Source organism: Oncorhynchus masou, chromosome 8 (genome assembly GCF_036934945.1).
Source record: "Oncorhynchus masou masou isolate Uvic2021 chromosome 8, UVic_Omas_1.1, whole genome shotgun sequence".
NCBI classification, from domain to species: domain Eukaryota; kingdom Metazoa; phylum Chordata; class Actinopteri; order Salmoniformes; family Salmonidae; genus Oncorhynchus; species Oncorhynchus masou.
This window is the reverse complement of record NC_088219.1, coordinates 16,028,574-16,050,137: the sequence shown is the minus strand read 5'-3', so window position 1 is coordinate 16,050,137 and position 21,564 is coordinate 16,028,574. Positions and strand designations below refer to the sequence as shown.

Below are 21,564 nucleotides of genomic sequence, written 5' to 3'. Positions count from 1 at the left end.
TGACATGTCCCTCTGTGCCTCCTCTGTGTCCCTCCATGCACCTCTGTGCCTCCTCTGTGACTTCCAGGAAGATTTTAACTGACTTTGACCCCAACATTTCTCCAAGTTTCCACCCTCATTGTAAAGCCCCAACCCTGTTATGGTCAACTGTTACTTAATTTGGCACTTAAAGTTAGGTGAAATCAAACGGTTTTTTGACCAAGTTATATCAAATTGGTGGAATGACCCCAATACAATTGAACATGTACCTTAAACCACTTGACTTAAAGAACATGCTTGTTTTTTTGTTTTTATTTTATTAAAAAATGTCACATAATAAGCTGATATAAAATGTTTTTGTAGAAGATGCTCATTAGTTTTATTTTGTTACATTTGTTACATCAACTTTTCTCAAATAGACAACAAAGATTGTTCATTATATTTAATAAAATATTCCCTATAGTTTTCCTGTTGTTTCATAAATGATTGATACTATACAGCAACTTCCTGTCTGGATTTCATTGATACTTAATTTTGAGAGAACATTCTAAGAGACAGATTACCACTTGTTCTGGCATTGTTGGTGATGCCATGCTGTTTGAGCTTGCCTGCTCATTTAGACTTGTGCTTCTTCATCTGTGCCACGTCCATCTGGGACACAAGACAACACACAGACATGAACCCAGAGGTGACATCAAGTAGACACAAGAGCAAGGTGGTAAATTGGTTAATAAACTAATAACAATGAGAGTTCAGATTCCCCCCTCCCCACTCAGACCACTCCCATACATTCCTAGCTAAATTATTGCTATTTTTGTAAATGTAATGGAAAACTATTATAGTAAGGTACTTATTTGTTACCCAGAAATGATTTCATATTGATATAAAAACAACTGCATTGGGCCTGTAAGTCAGGAAAAGTTCATGTCATAAAATTGATCACTAATACAATGTGGAGGTACACCCCTAATCTCTGTTAGGTACATATTTGATAGAGTGATGTATTCAGTACTATTCAGTACCGACAGACCCGCAATACCTGTAATGACAAGTGATTCCTTTTCTCCTCATCCAGCTCATTCATCACCATTTGAATCTCTTTGCTAACACATAGAGAAGAGAAATCCTAAATCAGTGGCACATTTAGAAATGCAATACAATACATTACTGTAGTTGCACACACAGAAATAACAATACAAAACAATAGTTGCACAAACAGAGATACTTTAACAATAGAAGACATTACTGTAGTTGCACACACAGAGATAAACAAAGTCTTACTTGTGCTGGCTCTTCATCAGTTTGACCTCATCCCTTAGGTCCCGGAGCTCTGTCCGCAGCTGCTCAAGGGTCAGTTGGCACTGGGCATCTGACTCTCTCCTGGGCTTGGGGTCAGAGGTAAGGTGAGGGGGCAGGGTAGCACGCAGGATAGCTGAGAGAGCCCCAGGGATGAGTGTGGAGTAGGGGTGTGGCGCACTGGCACCAGTGGATAATGAGGAGGAGAGCATTGTGGGCCTTGAAGGCCGGTGAAGCTTCTTTTCAACCACCTGTCCAACGACACATCACAACAGCACAACTGGTCAGACAAATTCAAGAGGCATGCAGAAGATCCTTTTGGGTGTAAATGTTTTGATGGAACAATATTGATTGAATAAGCAACTCTATAGACCACATTGACATTGGGCAGCATGCATGGTAAGGTGAAAATTGAATTACAGGTAACACTGGGGTATTTTTAGGTGCTGCCAGGCTGCTGATGAGTGATATGACAGAGGAGAGGTCCTCTTTCTCATTCTCTTGCGTCTCACCCACCTGTGTAGGGGCTACCTGTACGTCTTCCTGTATGTCAAGGTTAGACTGAAGAGCCTGAGGACACAAGCAAACACAGACAGAGAAACATGAGGATTGAAAGAAGGATTTTGCTATTTTGATTGACATATATCCTGTTACATGTACATGTAGTTATGGTAATATTGTGGTCGTTTGGTCTGTCGTCCTTAATGACTATAGTATATGGAATACTTCAATTTAACACACGCTAAATGTACGTTTGTGTTGTCTGCCATCTTGCCAGCTCAAATTAGGTCAATTTAACTCAAGGACAAATGGGACACAAACAGAACACAGTGAGTAGTTGAAAAGTTTCCTCAGAGACAATAAACAACCCTCTCGCATGCTTCACTACTCTACAATAATAACCAGATAGCCATTAACATCAGTGTACAAATATACATACCTGTGAAAAAATCCACACATGCTGCCAATTGGTTCAGGGTCTCTGTAACTGAAATATTGTGTGACTCAAAATCTTCAATGTCTTGGACAAACAGACGCATTAGATAAATTGTTGACTTGATTTGAAGGCATAATTAATGGTGGGGTCATTGAAGCAAAACAACAGGCTGTCAAAAACAGTGTCATGCAATATTACATTGTTTTGCCGTTGATGACAGTTTGGAGAATCTAAAGCGTCATAGGTGAGTTCAAAGGAACATAAGAAAGGATTTGAGAATGATGACATGGCTTACCCACAGTAAGGCCAGAGCTATAGTTGCCCATGGTGACACAGAAGAATGCCAACGTGATATGTCGAGCGACAAAATTAAAGTGAGAAAAGAGCTCCAGAAGCTTAGAATTTGTATCTAAAAATGATGACAGAGTGGAGTGAGGTAAGTCAGTAGATAGTCTTTGGGATTTCTCCAACTAAGCACATTAGTCAATCAGAACATAGACATGCACGTGTTCAAGCCTATTTCGAAAAGCGTCAAACTTATCAGATATCAACAGCCAAGAGGATAATTAATGAATCATTCTTTATCAAGAAAATCAACTAGGTTCAACTGTTGTTTGAAATATAACATGATTGCAGACACTATAACCAGAGTGCTGTGCACAGTAGAAGAAATGCCAAGCGTCAGCAGTTACCATTTGTTACAAGCCAAGAAAATAGACAGCGACTGATTGACAAAACAGCAATTTTAGCTGGTATTGTTAGGAGTGCTGCTGTACACACCTTGTTTGGCCAGTGTTCCTATCGCAATTCAGCTCCATTGATGGTAACTCTACACCATTCACTCCTGGTTCCATTGTAACCTAACATGAATTGTGCTAGTGTGATGAGAGGTGGTCTTGGGCTAAGTTTAGCACACAGACATGCTTACCACCAATACCATTGTGGCAGTCCCTGATACAACTAGTTTGCAGGGACACAGACTTGGGAGTACTTAAAGGGACAGACTACAGGGCATCGAACACACACATTTATCCAATATCCTCCGAGGGGAGAGCAGGGTGCTGAGATCTATACAGCATGCCATGAAAACACAGTCAGTTCCATAATTTGAGTTTGAATTTGAATGGATAAAGTAAAGAGGAAGCTGGATTGGATGTTGAATTGGAATATGAAGCGCAACCAGTTTATCATTAGTTTTTGTATATTATGCAAAGATGTGATATGTGACTCTCAGTCTACCAAAATGAGTCAGATTTTAATTAATGATATTTAACCATAACCTGTCCTTTGTTATACCATTCTCACTCCAAGTGGAACTAACTCCACCCTTACCAAAAAAAATGCATTTTTAAACAGCAGTAAAAGTAGTCACCGCAGTCAAATGTGGCACAGTAATACTGCAATGTAACTGCAGTTACACTACAAAATTACTGCAGTAAAAAAATATATATATATATTTTGGACACAGTATTTCCAGCATTCTGCAGTTATACTGCACTCTGAAAGCAATCTTTTTTTCGTAGAGTGAAAGTGGTGGTCTTGTAACCCTCCTGCTACCTAATGTTACCTTTGTAGCAAACCTGTAAAGAAGTGTATTTGTACCTTTGTATCCTTTATTTCAATTCTTACTTTCCTATACATCTATACCCATTATTCCCTCAAGCTTCCTTCAGCTGTCAAACCTTTGACACTTCTGGGATGCAACCGGTCCAGCATAGACAATGGGCCTGATCAGATAGCTCAGAGCTTCTGCTCTTTTCTGTCCATAAAAACAAATGGTCCCCTGGAGTCCTCTCCTTTTATGGTGACATTGTACAACCAATCACAAGAAAGGACACGGCTAGCCTACACTACAGCGCCAACGGCTCGTCAGACTGGTGATCCCCAAGGAATGCATTTATGGCACACCCGAGAACAGTTGTCTCCACACCTCTCACTTCAGCGCATTTCCTTCTATCACACGTTTTTCTATTTGATTCTTTCTCTGTACATTTTTGTCTTTAACATCTGTCAAGGTTTTGCCTTAGCTGCATTTAGACAGGCAGCCCGATTTTATTTAATTTTACCTTAAACTAGGCAAGTCAGTTAAGAACAAATTCTTATTTACAATAACAGCATACCGGGGAACAGTAGGTTAACTGCCTTGTTCAGGTGCAGAGCGACAGATTTTTACCATGTCAGCTCGGGGACTCGATCCAGCAACCTTTCGGTTACTGGCCCAACGCTCTAACCACTAGGCTCTGAAATAGATCTGATGTGAAGACTTGATTTACATAAAGCATCTACATCATTGTATTCATAAATGAGAATCAGTCTATTGCATTTCCCAGCTATACTCTGATCACTGCTTTTTCCATTAAGCTTCTATTGGAGTAAAGGGAGACCAATAATAAAGCATCTATTTTACATTAACCTTGACATTATGAAATTGGTGACACGCAATGTGAAATGCAAACTAGATCTCCACAGTCCTTATGAAAACACATCCAATAGATCCAATTCTTTGTGTATCCTACAGCACAACAGACAATTTCACAAAAGGCATGTTGAGCCATTTATTTGCAATATCTTAAACAAAACAATGTACATAGGTTGAAATGAGCAGGACTTGAAGATGGCATCAGTAGTTTTTACAGGTTGAGAATTAGACTGAGCATCATATTCAACAGCCCTTGGGGAATCGTCTTGAAGACTGCTTCTACTTTACAGCAAAAAGTGTTTCTCTAAGCACTGGGGAACAACAAAAAAGTGGTACAGGGAACTATAAAAAGGTAAAATCTTCATAATTTCATTTACACGATACGAGAGGTTTAACAGTTGTGAAATCAAAAAAACAATGTCCATAATAACCAGTCTGGAAGAATAGAAACTGAGTCTATTCTGTATATTTAAACACATCTTATGCAAACAGAGTCAAAAAACTAAACAGTGCAACTGTCATTTTCTGATGTACTCCTGACGACAGGGAGAGTTCCACTGGGGGACCATCTCCAGGACAAAGACGCAACCCAAGGCCAAGGGGGAAAGGGTGTGTAACCCTGAACTGTGCCCTTGGTCCCTCTAGTTTGATCACCAGCGGCGATAATTAGACCCTCTGTTGGGGGGTACATGTTGACGCATCGTCGGCATGTTACGGTATTTGGACAGGATGCTCTGGCTCTTCCTGAACACTGGCCTTTGAGAGAAAGGACGTGGCACAAAGCCTCCCTACAGAGTGGGGAAAGAAATTCAACAAAACCGGTCAGAAATGCTGTTTCAGTGACCTACAGCTTCATCCCTGTGATATTACTACCTCCATTTTCAAAAGGCCAAGAGGCACATGAACACAGTCACTGGGCTAAGACAAGTCCTACTGACCACAAGTTAGAATAGGAGCTGCTCACAAATGCAACATACCATGAGTGGCTTCCTAAAGGGACCAGGCGGTTCAGGGCCTGGTCTTCTCTGAGGAGGAGGACCTGGTTTGCGATTTGGGCGAGTGGGATGGAAACTCGATCTCTGTGGGACATACGAGTAAAGGATGTGCATACACGGTGGAATGGAGTTTATCGAGAAATATAATTGCGCAGGGGTTGCCAAAATGTATGGGAGGCAACATTCGACATATTGTATCCCTGGGCGGCCTACTCATTACAGTAAACACGTTCCCACTCAGCTTTCAAAGAACCCAGCCATCAGGAAGTTCTCACCTGTGGTCCTGGTTTCCTGAAGGGTCTTTCAGGTCTGTGGTTCTCCTGTGGCACGTTCGTTGGCCTAAAATAACAAGTAAAAAGTGAATTATCTGACTAAATAACCTTGAATGAAACTAGTTATTGGTGTGAAGCCACACCCATCGTGTGACACATCATTACCAAATACCCATAACCACAAGGCACCAAGATTTAAACAAATCAAATGGTTATATTCCATGCAATACAATCATAAGAGTCACTTCACATCAAACCTTTTATATTGATTCTCATATTGGTGGATTACCTTTCCGCATATCTCCGGTCTCTTGGTGAAGGGGAAGGACTGGAGTCCTGAATTTTAGAGAAGCGTTCATTCAGCGTAAGTTGTTCATCTGAATTGTAATAGCGCTCTGAAAAGTCAGGAGTTGAGTGAGTAAGAGGTTTCATTCTCATAATGAATAATATTAAATTCACCAAGAGATATTGCATTCCCATTGAGGAGCATCAAACAAACTGTTAGCCAACAGACAAAATGAGACCAAACCAAATCAGGGGCCACTTGCCAGTTTTGTTTTTTGGTGTCCTACTTCTATCCCTTGGGGGGCTGTCCTTTGAGCTTGAGTTAGTCCCAGGTGCCTGCCACTGGGACACAATGACTAGGTCACGAGCCAGCCGTTTGTCTATAGAAGAAGGGCTGGAGCGGGACCAGCCAAGACAGAGAAGTACAAGTGATGAGCATCCCATCAGTGGAGCCTGTGAGGCCAGGCTAGGTAAGCAGCAGAGCAGAACATTACTACTACTAGCATCTTTAGATGTTGCCCTGTAAGTGAAAATTCCATCAGTCTAAATAATGCCCTGGAAAATGTAAATGATTTTATTCTGTAGAACAAAAACATGTAATCTCAAAAAAATGGACCGACATGGAAAGACAAACAGAAAGGAGAGAGTTCTGTTGGAAAAGCTACATTCACATAATTACTCAGGAAAGACCATTGGTCTACATGTGGAATAAAAAAAATGATAAAAGCTGATCATCGCTCAGGTACTTACAAAGAGCACGTAATGTCCATGTTTTCTTAACGCTGTATTGTCACTGAACCCCGAATCCACCTGACCTCCCAGTAGCGCTCCTCACAAATTCAGAATGAAAATTGACACGCATGAATGGAACAGTGTTGCAGAAAGCTCTGAGGAACTGGTCTCTTGCTGTCCAGATTTTCACTTGAAGCTGGACTCGAAAGGCTGTCAATTCTCTCCACTTACTATTGAAATAATGATGAAAAAGGGAGATGAGCGTCTAATCTGTTCAGCCAAATGGTCCATCTATCCATGATTTCCTTTTTGATCTTTAGTTCATCCTTACTAGTCTTCATTAAGGTCAGTCTCAGCTTCCAAATCTAAACTCCTCTTCAAACCCTGGGCATTCAATTTCAAAGGGGGATTATGGGATTATCTTCTAATCTTGCATCCTGTCTGGTGAAAGTAGTGTGACGAATTCAGCTCGAGGTGGTCAGTGTACGGTCAGTGTTCCACTTGTACATCTTCAGTCAAAACTTAGTACGCTTGAATAAACAAGCCATACAGAGCAATTGATGTAAAGCAGCTTGCACTTTGTATGAATGGAATCCATTGTTTGCTTGTAAACATTCCAATTGTTGTACTTGTAAGGTTGCCATCCTCTGCAAAACTTGCTGTGTAGAGATTAGATCCACTGTGTAGTGTAGAGAACTGTAGTCCACTGCTTATGTTCTGTATAGACACAGATTTGATGTATTCTTGCATGCAGAAAAAGTCCACTGTTCACTGGCCTAGCCAGATGAAGTTCAGTGTGCTGTTAATGTACAGAGGTGTGGTCCATTATCTCTTCAGTCGTCAGTTTACTTCTTGAAGGTCAAATTTTCATTTGGGGAGTAATTCATAATTTTTTAGATAGAGTCAACTGCACGTCTGCATTCTGTGTCTAAGAATTAAAAGTGGTATTTTATGATCTATGTATTATCACAGCGTAAGGTCCCAATTGTATCAGTTGGTAGCGCGTGGCACTTGGCCAGGGTGTGGGTTTAGTTCCCATGGGGGACCAGTATGAAAAAGTATGAGAATTGATGCACTCACTACTGTAAATCACTGGATAGGGGTCTGCCCAATTATTCAAATGTTTTTTTGTTGTTAAAAAATAAATAATTAATGGCATCGTCCTCTCCTCTTGCAGCTTGTCCCGTTGTTGCCAGTGGTAGTATCATTAATTTTCCCCAAAGTTCCTCAAGACATCAACTTCATGGAAGCTGGTGCATATTCATTTGCCATTTGAAATGTTATTGCTCAAACTGACAGACTGTGTAACCTGAACCAGTATGACAGCTTCCAGTTTCAGAGCCTTCTAGATGGTGATCAACATCAATCTCCTCCTTTCCTATGAGTCATACATGTTGGTGTGCAACGACTGTGGCATTTCAGCTGATTTAAAGGGAATGTCCTCAGTTCTCTTATTAGCAGTCCTCTTCGTGTATGAACTGCTCTTTCGAAACTTCTGTTATGTCAGGGGGTTATGTTGAGTCTGGCATCGTGCAAATGTTTCTTCAACTTTTCCACTTGGTCAGAGAAGAGCACCTCTAGCTTCAGACCCCAACAGCACCACAGAGGGACAGGCCTCGCAAAACACTGAGATTTTCTAGTATCTTTCAATGACATTGTATCGAATAGGCAGATATTAATTCAACTTTGAATGACTGGTGCCCAGAACAATCCCTTGTGAATTATTTTGTACACTGCCAGCACACTTGAAAGTGCAACCCCAGAGGTCTTTGGATATTTGATTTCAAAACTTAACTGATACAGGACATCACTGTAACTCCATTTCCTCCATCACAGGAAAATGGCTGTAAGTTGGCATTCCCTTCATATTCAGATATCTTTGAAGATTGACCTTCTAAACATCATCACGCCCCTGCTCCCAGAGTGAGAAGGAAGATACCGTACCTGTGTGTGCTCAATGCTCGCTGAGAGTCCACTTGTTCCTTCTGTGACTCTGAGTCCCTGGAAGACTTGGTTGAATTGGCTTCTGGGTTGGGCGGTGATTGATGGGGCATCGGCCTCTTCCTCAGTGGGCCAGCGTTTGCTTGGAAACGCTCCCTCCGAAGAGCAAACTTGGATGGCGCATTTCCCCTGGACGTATGAGGCCCTTCCTCTTCATGGATCTCTGCTCCTTGGGGCTGAGGTGGAGGTACTTTGAGCCTCATCACCGACTCCGCTCTCATTTTACGCCCCTTCAGCAAACGACTCTTGTCCCTGAATGACAAGGGACGGCCGCCAAATCCCCTGGGGGTGTTGAAGTAATGTGGAATCTCTCTGCGAGGGCGCTTCGGGTGACCATGCTCCACATCAGGGCCTGCAGGAGGGATCCCGCGCTCCTGGAACTTCCTCTTGTGTGGTGGTCCACTTGGCCTTGCCTGAGGGCTGTTCTCGTGGAAAGAGGACAACGACCAACCTCCTTTCCATGTGGGGGATCTGTGGGGAGGGTGGTGAGAGCCGCCTTCCTGTGCCCACTCAGCGCTGCGGCGTCCGCTGCCCTCCCGCTCCCTTCCCACCACTCCATGCTGCTGCCTGGGATCTCGCTCAGCAGACCACCTGCACATCCATCACAAACAATACAAAAAATGATTACATTGGAAGATCCATTATCGTGTGAAGTGGGAAACGGAGGTTTAGCTTTCCTTTATGCTGCCCCTTCACCATTATGCCATGATACAGGCAGGAGAGTAAAACCTTCAGAGCGCATATACTTTCCAGTGGCAGGTGACTAGTAGTGTAATAACATCAGATCACTGCATTTTACTGTTTATCAGCATTGTAATACTGAATGACAATTTTGACCTCTGACGCAGAGGACTACGTGAGTTTACACTTTTCCCCCTCCATTTATATTACCCAGCCCATACTGTATCTTCACTCCTGTACCTCTCTGGATAAGGACCTCTGCCATGAAAATCCCGTGGCTTTCTCTGGGGGGAGCCAGAGGGCCCACGTTCACCATTGTGTGGTCGGGGAATGGGCCCTGGCCCATTCCAGCGCATCCCCCCGCGACCTGGGCGCTCAAACTGCCTCTCCCTGGGACTATAAGGCGGCCGGACACCCCAGCTCCTGTCCTCTTCATGAGACTGACTTGGGCGCTTGTGAGGGCCCCTGAAGGAACTGTGGGGGGACTGTGAGGGTTGTGGCCTCCTGTCAGGAGGTTGGTTATGATAATGGCGTGGTGAGGGGGATCTGTAACCTGAGTGGTTTCCATGGATAAGTGCACCCCTCTGGCACTGGGGCCCTTGTCCAGGAGTATGCGGGGAGGACCTATGCTGAGCTGGGGGGGGACGGTTTGGCCCGGAAGGGGAAGGCCTCCTGTGGCCATGATGGGGCTCCGTTTGGGAGGGGTATGTGTTGAAGGAATCCTGGTTTTGGGACCTCCACTGATTGAAAGGTCGCTCCCTCCGTTCTCCCATCAGTGGGGGCCTCCGTTCTCCCATCAGTGGGGGCCTCCGTTCTCCCATCAGTGGGGGCCTTTTGGCAAAGTGAGCACATCCTCTGCCTCTGGAATCTCTCCAGCTTGGAGGGACCTTTCCTGAGTGGTCCCGGAATCCTCTCTGACTCCTGGGGTGGGGGCTGTAATTCTCTTCATGTGGCATGTTGTAGCCATCAGTGTAGGGCCTGTTGAATAACAAAATAAAGTCTTGAAGAAACTTGAAACACACACACAATTCATGTTATTTATATCATTACCCATATCTAGTCTACACAAGTAAAATAGACTAAAATCCAAATTAATTGACATCACCAATTATTAATTAGTATACACTGCCCCTTTTGTTGTAACTCTGCACATACCTGGGTTTGAACCGAGGAGGTCCGGAGTAAGGTCTGACCATCTTTGGGATACACTGAATAATCTGCAGACAATAAATAACGTTTTTGCATTGACAGAGGTACCAGTTAGTGGTAAAAATATGCCTCACTAGCTAGCCGATTTTGCGAAACTATAGCTAGTTAGCTACTGACGTGACACACTCGGATAAATAAGTACCTAGCTGAACCTTAACGACCCTTGCGGCCATTTTAAAAGGGCACATGTTAGCCGGTAGCTTGTTAGCTAGCTAACGTTAGCTACCCGGGTTGTCAGAACTGTGCGAATGTATCTAATTAGCTAGTTACAGCTGTAACGTTATGTAACAGTTGCTATAAAAAAGTAGTTCGTCATATGATAAAAATTGAGATCTACGAGTGGGGAAAAATGTGGGATGATGTTATGACTAAACGCAGTGTACCAAACAACTTCGACTATAGTAGGCCATATTATATCGGTAACGTTATATTTTTATATCGTCTCGCAAAACAAGTCCACCTAGCCAATTAACATTAGTTGGCTCGCGTTAATAAACAAACGTTGCGGTTTACATGATTAAATAGCCATCTGTTATTGAATATAATTTAAGAGGCCAGTGTTACACTGTACGTTCTCGCTAGCTAAACTCCCAAAGCCTGTGTTGGCTAACGTTAACTAGCTACCAGCTAGCGACGTCTCTATAAAGTTGATTTGCATACCACCACGTAAAACGAGTTGTTTGTAATGGGACATTTTAATAGTAATTTACCTTTCAATTTTGTAACCGACACTAAACGCCTTCGTTCTTCTACAGTCAGATCCGTCGAAACGAAAATACTGTACTGAAGTTAACTGACATAGAAATGTGCAACAAAAAAAAAATATTTGGTGGAGGGTGTGTCGCTGCAAATCTTATTATACCGAGTCAAATATTTGCATAACTAACCCTCAGTGCTGCAAACGCTTGAGGCACAGTTAGAACAATGAGACATATTTCACCAGATGTGAAGCAATCCGCTTGGCGTTTACACTCACTACAGAAGATGGAACGAGATGAATTTTGGCCGACGTCCTGCTAATCATCTCATCGAGTAAACATCTGATCTCAATTCAATTTTCAGTTCCCAAAACTAAAATATGTAACGAACAGAGTGGACTAAGTTTTGTCAAATGTACCCTTTGCCAAAGGAAAAAAACGAATTGCGTTGTATAGGATTGCAAAGGCGAATTGAGTTATTGCGCACTTCAGAGTAGGCGTCCCCTGACGGAAATACTCCAATAGAATCTCGCTAAATTGTGATTAGCACTGCCAACCTCCTTGCTTGTTCCGCCCACTCTTACTCACTTGTTCCAATTTGAAACGATGGATTGTGGTTTATCTTGGTTTAGTTATTAACATCTTTGCGTAAACGGTCACTCAGAAACTTTCTTTTTCTATGGTGTTATGGCGGTCCTATAGAAAAAATATCCATTGTAGTAAAAAAGTGGGAAAGCTGACATCATACAAAATACACACATAAAAAAAAATCCATTCCATACCTTGTCACCTTCCAATTCAAGTCACTTTTATTTTATTTTAGTTAACCTTTATTTACCTAGGCAAGTCAGTTCAGAACAAATTCTTATTTATGATGGCCTACCAAAAGGCAAAAGGCCTCCTGCGGGGACAGGAGGTGGGATAAATTAAAAAAAAAGATAGGACAAAACACACATCACGACAAAAGAGACACCACAACAGTACATAAAGAGAGACCTATGATAACAACATAGCATGACAGCAACACATGACAACACAGCATGATAGCAACACAATATGACAACAACATGGTAGCAACACAACAGCTCGTTCCAGTTGCTAGCTGCAGCGAACTGTAAATAGGAGCGACCCAAGGATGTTTGTGCTTTGGGGACCTTTAACAGAATGTGACTGGCAGAATGGGTGTTGTATGTGGAGGATGATGGCTGCAGTAGGTTTCTCAGATACAGAGTAGTGAGGCCTAAGAGGGTTTTATAAATAAGCATCATCCAGTGGGTCTCGCAACATGTATACAGAGATGTTTACAGAGGAGTATAGAGTGTAGTGATGTGTCATATAAGGAGCAGTGGTTGCAGATCTGATGGCCCTTACCTGCCGATCTATAAATTACATCTCCAAAATCTAGCATGGGTAGGATGGTCAACTGAATCAGGGTTAGTTTGGCAGCTGGAGTGAAAGAGGAGCGATTACGATGGAGGAAACCAAGTGTAGATTTAACCATAGCCTGCAGCTTTGATATGTGCTGAGAGAAGGACAGTCTAGCCATACTCCCAAGTACTTGCTCTAAACCCTCAGAGGTTGTAATCACACAGGTGGGGAGAGGGGCATTCTTCTTACCAAACCACATGGCCCTCGTTTTGAAGGTGCTAAGAGCAAGGTTAAGGGAAGAGAAAGCTGGTTGGACACTAAGAATGCTTTGTTGTATAGTGTTTAACACAACATCTGGGGAGGGGCCAGCTGAGTATAAGACTGCATCATCTGCATATAAATAGATGAGAGAGCTTCCTACTGCCTGAGCTATGTTGTTGATGCAAATTGAGAAGAGCATGGGGCCTAGGATTTAGCCTTGGTGTACTCCCTTGGTGACAGGCAGTGGCTGAGACAGCAGATGTTCTGACTTTATACACTGCACTCTTTGAGAGAGGTAGATAGCAAACCAAGCCAAAGACCCCTCAGAGATACCAAAACTCCTTAGCAGGCCCACATGAATGGAATGGTCTACAGTATCAAAAGCTTTGTCCAAGTCAATAAAAATGACAGTACCACTGAAAATATTAAAAAAGAAGGTCCTAAGCGTCTTCTACAGAGGGGATCAAGCTGATTCTATACCAATTAACAGGAGGTCAGGTCATGAAGGAAGGATTGCTCATGAAAGTTTTTTAGCAAGCGTTATTATGGCAGGGTAGCCTAGTGGTTAGAGCGTTGGACTAGTAACCAAAAGGTTGCAAGTTGCAAGTTCAAACCCCCGAGCTGACAAGGTACAAATCTGTCGTTCTGCCCCTGAACAGGCAGTTAACCCACTGTTCCTAGGCCGTCATTGTAAATAAGAATTTGTTCTTAACTGACTTGCTTAGTAAAAATACAATAAAAATTACAAATCAGGACAGGTCGTTTCACAGAACAAGCATTATGAACACAGGCTGTAAGATAGTGACCACTAAGGTCATTACAGAAAATACCAGACCAAAATACCTATCAGGATTATTTGTGAGGAGGGAAGATTATTTCACAATAATTTTTGCAATGCCTCAACTCTAAACTCGCTGAGCCCCAAAAAGCGATCTGCTGCTCTCACAATAATTACAATTTTCTCTGATTTCTTCATTGTGTTTGCTGTGCAGTTTATGACCATTGCAATAAATTCTACAAAGTCCACCTTTTTCATGTAATATATCAAGATCCCTTGATTGCCGAGAAACATTCACTGGTGCAGTTCCAATTACCATTGAGTCTTCAACTCCACTCCCTCCTTCCACTCTTCTCACTGCCTCCAGATAGGAGACACGCTGGACAGCCCTTATTCTTGCCACCTCTGTCTCCTTCACCCTAACAGGGAAATCCGGGGACTCAGGCTCACGTTCACCACCACAGTTGCAACATATAACCTCAGCTGGCGTACAATATTCTTCCCGTCTGCATACACTTGATACATGCCCTAATAATTTCCGTTTATAACACTGGAGGGCTTGTGCACAAAAGCATAGCTTTACATGAGAAGGGAGAGACTCAGCAAAAAACAATAATATAGACAAAGTGGGTTTTCTTATACCATCCACCATACAGGACATTTCTCCAAAAAGTACAATCTTTGTCCCCATGTGCAGTTGCAAACCGTAGTCTGGCTTTTTTATGGCGGTTGTGGAGAAGTGGCTTCTTCCTTGCTGAGTGGCCTTTCAGGTTATGTCGATATAGGGCTTGTTTTACTGTGGATATAGATACTTTGTACCTGTTTCCTCCAGCATCTTCACAAGGGCCTTTGCTGTTGTTCTGGGATTGATTTTCACTTTTCGCACCAAAGTATGTTCATCTCTAGGAGACAGAATGCATTTCCTTCCTGAGCAGTATGATGGCTGCGTGGTCCCATGGTGTTTATACTTGTGTACTATTGTTTGTACAGATGAACTTGGTACCTTCAGGCATTTGGAAATTGCTCCCAAGGATGAACCAGACTTGTGGAGGTCGACAATTTATTTTCTGAGGTCTTGGCTGATTTCTTTGATTTTTTATTTTCCCATGATGTCAAGCAAAGTGGCACTGAGTTTGAAGGTAGGTCTTGAAATACATCCACAGGTGAACCTCCAATTGACACAAATTATGTCAATTAGCCTATCAGAAGCTTCTAAAGCCATGACATAATTTTCTGGAATTTTCCAAGCTGTTTAAAGGCACAGTCAACTTAGTGTATGTAAACTTTTGACCGCCTTGTGTCGTGCACAAAGTAAATATCCTAACTGACTTGCCCAAACTATAGTTTGTTAACAAGAAATTAGTGGAGTGGTTGAAAAATTTGTTTTAATGACTCCAACCTAAGTGTAGGTAAACTTCCGACTTCAACTTTAAGTGTTCAGACTGCTGAGACTTGAAATTGAGCTCAGTTGCATCCTGTTTCCATTGATCATCATTATGATGTTTCTACAACTAGATTGGAGTCCACCTTTCGGTAAATTCAATTGATTGGACATGATTTGGAAAAGCACATACCTGTCTATATGAGCTCGAACATTTGACAGTACATGTCAGAGCAAAAACCAAGCCATGAGATTGAAGGAATTGTCCATAGAGCTTCGAGACAGGATTGTGTCGAGGCACAGATCTGGGGAAGGGTACCAAAAAATTTCTGCAGCATTAAAGGTCCCAAGAATACAGTGGCCTCCATCATTCTTAAATGGAAGATGTTTTGAACCACCAAGACTAGAGTTGGCTGCCCGAGCCAAACTAAGCAATCAGGGGGAGAAGGGCCTTGGTCAGGGAGATGACAAAGAACCCAATGTTCACTCTGACAGAGCTCCAGAGTTCCTTTGTGGGGATGAGATAACCTTCCTGTTAGAGGAATTTATTTCCTATATGTTCAATTAAAACACTCTGTCCGTTTCTAAGAATTTGTAAGATACTTATTTGCATAAAATGGACAGAGACCAGTCTCATAATTAATCAGTAGCGTTTATTTTGGAGAGCTCTCGTCATAATACAATGTACATTGGTTTATATACCTCACATTTCGTCGTAAATGTCTCTCCTCCTCTCAGATACAATGGCAATATAGTTCACAAGCCTTCCCACATTGTCTGCCACCTGTTAAACAATCTACTACTTGCCCAAGTTCTCTCCCCTCCCTGGGTAGAGACAGAATGTCCTGTAAGGAACACAGCATTCCAGCCGGTCTGACGATAACTCCATTAGTTTCTAACAAGGAACAGAAAGTCCTTGTTCTATTTTTTGACAAAAACTACACACATTACATTCAGTATTATGATTATAATAAGATTCATACATCCACTCAGTAACATAGTAGTATTCTGTTTAATTATAGATCAGATTTAAATGCATACATAATTTAGTCATTATTCATAAAAATCCCTTAACACTTCCAGAACTACAAACGTCTCTGCAGCACTTCCACCAATCAGGCCTTTCTGCTAGAGTGGCCAGACGGAAGCCACACCTCAGTAGAAGACACATGACAGCCCGCTTGGAGTTTGCCAAAAGGCACCTAAAGGACCCTCAGACCATGAGAAACAAGATGCTCTGATCTGATGAAACCAAGATTGAACTCTTTAGACTGAATGCCAAGTGTCACGTCTGGAGGAAATCTGGCACCATCCCTACGGTGAAGCACGGTGGTGGCAGCATCATTCTGTGGGGATGATTTTTCAGTGGCAAGGACTGGGAGACTAGTCAGGATTGAGGGAAAAGATGAACGGAGCAAAGTACAGAGAGATCCTTAATGAAAACCTGCTGCAGAGTGCTCAGGACCTTAGACTGTGGCGAAGGTTCGCCTTCCAACAGGACAACAACCTTAAGCACACAGCCAAGACAACGCAGGAGTGGCTTCTGGACTGGTCTCTGAATTCAGTTGGGTGGTCCAGCCAGAGCTGGACTTGAACCCAATCAAACATCTCTGGAGAGGCCTGAAAATAGTGTGCAGCAACGCTCCTCATCCAACCTGACAGAGCTTGAGAGGATCTGCAGAGAAGAATGGGAGAAACTCCCCAAATACAGGGGTGCCAAGCTTGTAGTGTCATTCAAATCAAATGTTATTTGTCACATACACATGGTTAGCAGATGTTAATACAAGTGTAGGGAAATGCTTATTTCTAAATGCTTTTACACAAGTGTAAAGGGATAAAGAATATGTACATAAAGATATATGAATGAGTGATGGTACAGAACGGCATAGGCAAGATGCAGTAGATGGTATAGAGTACAGTATATACATATGAGATGAGTAATGTAGGGTATGTAAACAAAGTGGCATAGTTTAAAGTGGCTAGTAATACATGTATTACATAAAGATACAGTAGATGATATAGAGTACAGTATATACATATACGTACATATGAGATGAGTAATGTTGGGTATGTAAACATTATATTAAGTGGCATTGTTTAAAGTGGCTAGTGAAACATCAATTTCCATTATTAAAGTGGCTGGAGTTGAGTCAGTATGTTGGCAGCAGCCACTCAATGTTAGTGGTGGCTGTTTAACCGTCTGATGGCCTTGAGATAGAAGCTGTTTTTCAGTCTCTCGGTCCCTGCTTTGATGCACCTGTACTGACCTCGCCTTCTGGATGATAGCGGGGTGAACAGGCAGTGGCTCGGGTGGTTGTTGTCCTTGATGATCTTTATGGCCTTCTTTTGCCCCCGGTGATGCGTTGTGCAGACCTCACTACCCTCTGGAGATCCTTACGGTTGTGGGCGGAGCAGTTGCCGTACCAGGCGGTGATACAGCCCGACAGGATGCTCTCGATTGTGCATCTGTAGAAGTTTGTGAGTGCTTTTGGTGTCAAGCCGAATTTTTCAGCCTCCTGAGGTTGAAGAGGCCGCGCTGCGCCTTCTTGTGTGGGTGGACCAATTCAGTTTGTCCGTGATGTGTAAACCGAGGAACTTAAAACTTACTACCCTCTCCACTACTGTCCTGTCGATGTGGATAGGGGGGTGCTCCCTCTGCTGTTTCCTGAAGTCCACAATCATCTCCTTTGTTTTGTTGATGTTGAGTGTGAGGTTATTTTCCTGACACCATACTCTGAGGGCCCTCACCTCCTCCCTGTAGGCCGTCTCGTCGTTGTTGGTAATCAAGCCTACCACTGTAGTGTCGTCCGCAAACTTGATGATTGAGTTGGTGTTAAATGCTGAGCGTGCATTATCACATGTATTCCTCTTGTCCAGATGACAGTGTGCAGTCGTGGGTGAACAGGGAGTACAGGAGAGGGTTCAGAACGCACCCTTGTGGGGCCCCAGTCTTGAGGATCAATCTTAACTGATTTGCCTAGTTAAATAAAGGTAAAATAAATATATACATACACTACCAGTCAAACATTTTAAAACACAAGTGTTTTTCTTTATTTGTACTATGTTCTACATTGTAGAATAATATTGAGATATCAAAACTATGAAATAACACATGGAATCATGTTGTAACCAAAAAAGTGTTCAACAAATTAAAATATATGTTATATTTGAGATTCTTCAAATAGTCACCCTTTGCCTCAATGAGAGCTTTGTGCACTCTTGGCATTCTCTTAACCAGCTTCAACTGGCATGCTTTTCAACAGTCTTGAAGGAGTTCCCACATATGCTGAGCACATGTTGGCTGCTTTTCCTTCACTCTGTTGTCCAACTCATCCTAAACCATCTTGATTTGGTTGATGTCAGGTGATTGTGGAGGCCAGGTCATTTGATGCAGCACTCCATCAATCTCCTTCTTGGTCAAATAGTCTGAAGTTGTGTTGGGTCAATGTCCTGTTGAAAAAAAAATGATAGTCCCACTAAGCCCAAACCAGATGGGATGGTGTATCACTGCAGAATGCTGTGGTAGCCATGCTGGTTAAGTGTGCTTTGAATTCTAAATAAATCACAGACAGTGTCACCAGCAAAGCACCATCACACCATACCAACTCCTCCTCCATGCTTTACGGTGGGAAATACACATGCAGAGATCATCCGTTCACCCACACCTCGTCTCACAAAGACACAGTGGTTGGAACCTGTTAGAATTATTATGAATAAATGAATAAACTATATCCCAATTTCAAATAGAACTGTAACTAAGTAAACTTATACTCAGTTTTATTATATCTGATTAACAATATGAGTTCATAAGAAGGGATTGTGTGACACGGACACCATTCCAACTAGGAAGAAACGAATGGGTTGTGGATTAAGTAAACAGATAAGGTAGTTAACCTATGGTTGAACAAACGAAACTGAGCTCTGGGGTTTTTAGATAAGGAAGTGAGTGCATTCCTAGGTTTTCTGTTAATTAGAACTGTCAGCTAAGTGGTGATCGATAATGTTGGTGGGTCAAAAGTTAATTCAGTTATGTTGTGTGACCTGTGAGTGTGTTAGTAAGTTAGAATGAACTATTAACCTCACTTTGTCCCGGTCGAGAGGAGGGGATTCTGTTAAGCAATGAAATTACGTCATGTTATTGTATATAAACTGTTGCTCTTGGTAACGTGGCAGTGCGCTCCGAGAATAAATTCTGTTACCTATTATTGAAATGGCTGGTGTCCGTCTATTTTATGCAAACAAGAATCTTACAAATTCTCATAAAATAGATTAAGGGGTTTCAATTAATGAAAACACATTGGCATAATTAAATTACAGTAACAGAACCAAAAATTTCCAATTTGGACTCCAGACCAAAGGACAAATTTCCACCGGTCTAATGTCCGTTGCTCGTGTTTCTTGGCCCAAGCAAGTCTCTTCTTCTTATTGATGTCCTTTTAGTAGTGGTTTCTTTGCAGCAAGTCAATCACGAAGGCCTGATTCACACAGTCTCCTCTGAACAGTTGATGTTGAGATGTGTCTGTTACTTGAACTCTGTGAAGCATTTATTTGGGCTGCAATTTCTGAGGCTGGTAACTCTAATGAACTTATCCTCTGCAGCAGAGGTAACTCTGGGTCTTCCATTCCTGTGGCGGTCCTCATGAGAGACAGTTTCATCATTGCGCTTGATGTTTTTTACGACTGCACTTGACGAAACTTTCAAAGTTCTTGAAATTTTCCGTATTCACAGACCTTCATGTCTTAAAGTAATGATGGACTGTCGTTTCTCTTTCCTTATTTGAGCTGTTCTTTCCATAATATGGACTTTTACCAAATAGGGCTATCTTCTGTATACTACCCCTACCTTGTCACAACACAACTGATTGGCTCAAACGCTTTAAACTTCTTCAAGATTGGTGGGTCCCCCACAGGATGGTTGAGCTAACATAGGCTAATGCGATTAGCATGAGGTTGTAAGTAACAAGAACATTTCCCAGGACATAGACATATCTGATATTGGCAGAAAGCTTAAATTCTTGTTAATCTAACGGCACTGTCCAATTTACAGTAGCTATTACTGGGAAATAATACTGTGCTATTGTTTGAGGAGAGTGCACAGTTATGAACTTGAAAAGTTATTCATAAACCAACTAGGCACATTTGTTCATTCTTGAAACAAAATTTTGAACAGGAATGCAATGGTTCATTGGATCAGTCTAAAATTTTGCAGCTACACTGCTGCCATCTAGTTGCCAAAATCTAAATTGCGCCTGGGCTGGAATAATACATTAAGGCCTTTATCTTGCATTTCAAAGATGGTACAAAAAAAATACAAAGAAACAATTTATATTTTTCTTTGTATTTTCTTTTACCAGATCCAATGTGTTATGTTCTCCTAAATTCATTTCACATTTCCACAAACGTCAAAGTGTTTCCTTTCAAATGGAATCAAGAATATCCATATCCTTGCTTCAATGCCTGAGCTCCAGGCAGTTAGATTTGGGTATGTCATTTTAGACAAAAATTGAGGGGCGGATCCTTAAGCGGTTTTAAGAAGGAAAGAAATCCACAAATTAACTTTTAACAAGGCACACCTGTTAATTGAAATACATTCCAGGTGATTACCTCATGAGCTGATTGAGAGAATTCCAGTGTGTGCAGAGTGTGCAAAGCTGTCATCAAGGCAAATGGTGGTTATTTGAAGAATCTCACATTTTGATTTGTTTCACACTTTTTTGGTTACTACATGATTCCATATGTGTTATTTCATAGTTTTGATGTCTTCACTATTATTCTACAATATAGAAAATAGTAAAAATAAAGAAAACCCCTTGAATGAGTAAGTGTTCTAAAACCTTTGATTGGTAGTGTACATTTGCAAAAATGTAAAAAAAAACTGTTTTTGCTTTGTCATTACAGGGTATTGTGTGAAGATTGATGAGGGGGAAAAAACAATTTCATACATTTTAGAATAAGGCTGTAACGTAAAAAAAAATGTGTTAAAAGTCAAGGGGTCTGAATACTTTCCGAATGCACTGTATATGGCTAAACCTTTCCACATAATTGGAATGAATAGCACAACACCTAAAGTGCTATAGCCAATAGGATAAGAAAAAGTAAATCAGTTGGTAGAGACATCGGGCTGTTTTCTAACAATTGATTGTAGGATGAAATTTGGTTTGGTACACTGACTTTGTACAACATTTTTGCAGTGCAAACATCATTAGTTATTATCAAATGATTGTACAGGACATGAAAACATTAAGACATTGGTATTTACCCACTGGGCACAC

General features: G+C 41.8%; 1 protein-coding gene and 2 long non-coding RNA genes across 6 annotated transcripts; all 3 read right to left on the bottom strand.

Moving 5' to 3' along the window:
- Positions 1-276: 276 nt before the first annotated feature.
- LOC135544205 (uncharacterized) lies at positions 277-1,082 on the bottom strand. The gene is made up of 2 exons (XR_010456306.1): positions 1,019-1,082; positions 277-630 (listed from the first exon to the last, which is right to left on the bottom strand). It is a non-coding gene; the product is annotated as an uncharacterized LOC135544205 (long non-coding RNA).
- Positions 1,083-1,275: 193 nt separating this feature from the next.
- On the bottom strand, positions 1,276-2,407 carry LOC135543882 (uncharacterized). The gene is made up of 3 exons (XR_010456263.1): positions 2,216-2,407; positions 1,792-1,845; positions 1,276-1,526 (listed from the first exon to the last, which is right to left on the bottom strand). It is a non-coding gene; the product is annotated as an uncharacterized LOC135543882 (long non-coding RNA).
- A 2,346-nt stretch (positions 2,408-4,753) lies between these two features.
- Positions 4,754-11,998, bottom strand: LOC135544203 (serine/arginine repetitive matrix protein 1-like). 4 transcript variants are annotated; one of them, XM_064971645.1, is made up of 9 exons: positions 11,747-11,998; positions 10,753-10,814; positions 9,838-10,575; positions 8,860-9,507; positions 6,447-6,577; positions 6,188-6,293; positions 5,902-5,965; positions 5,609-5,710; positions 4,754-5,419 (listed from the first exon to the last, which is right to left on the bottom strand). In XM_064971645.1, exons 1-9 carry the CDS (start codon positions 11,828-11,830, stop codon positions 5,282-5,284), a joined length of 2,073 nt encoding a protein of 690 aa, XP_064827717.1. In that variant the 5' UTR covers positions 11,831-11,998; the 3' UTR covers positions 4,754-5,281. The 4 variants fall into 4 exon arrangements, with proteins under 4 accessions (XP_064827717.1, XP_064827719.1, XP_064827720.1 ...); XM_064971647.1 differs by having other exon boundaries at positions 11,783-11,998; XM_064971648.1 differs by having other exon boundaries at positions 11,517-11,838.
- Positions 11,999-21,564: the final 9,566 nt, after the last annotated feature.

Coding starts and splice junctions, on each gene's coding strand:
- LOC135544203 (XM_064971645.1), bottom strand. CDS start 11,830: ATGATTAGCAGGACGTCGGCCAAAATTCATCTCGTTCCATCTTCTGTA. Junction 9,508..9,837: donor AGAGGTCCTTATCCAGAGAG/GTACAGGAGTGA, acceptor ATGGATGTGCAG/GTGGTCTGCTGAGCGAGATC. Junction 6,294..6,446: donor GACACCAAAAAACAAAACTG/GCAAGTGGCCCC, acceptor CTGACTTTTCAG/AGCGCTATTACAATTCAGAT.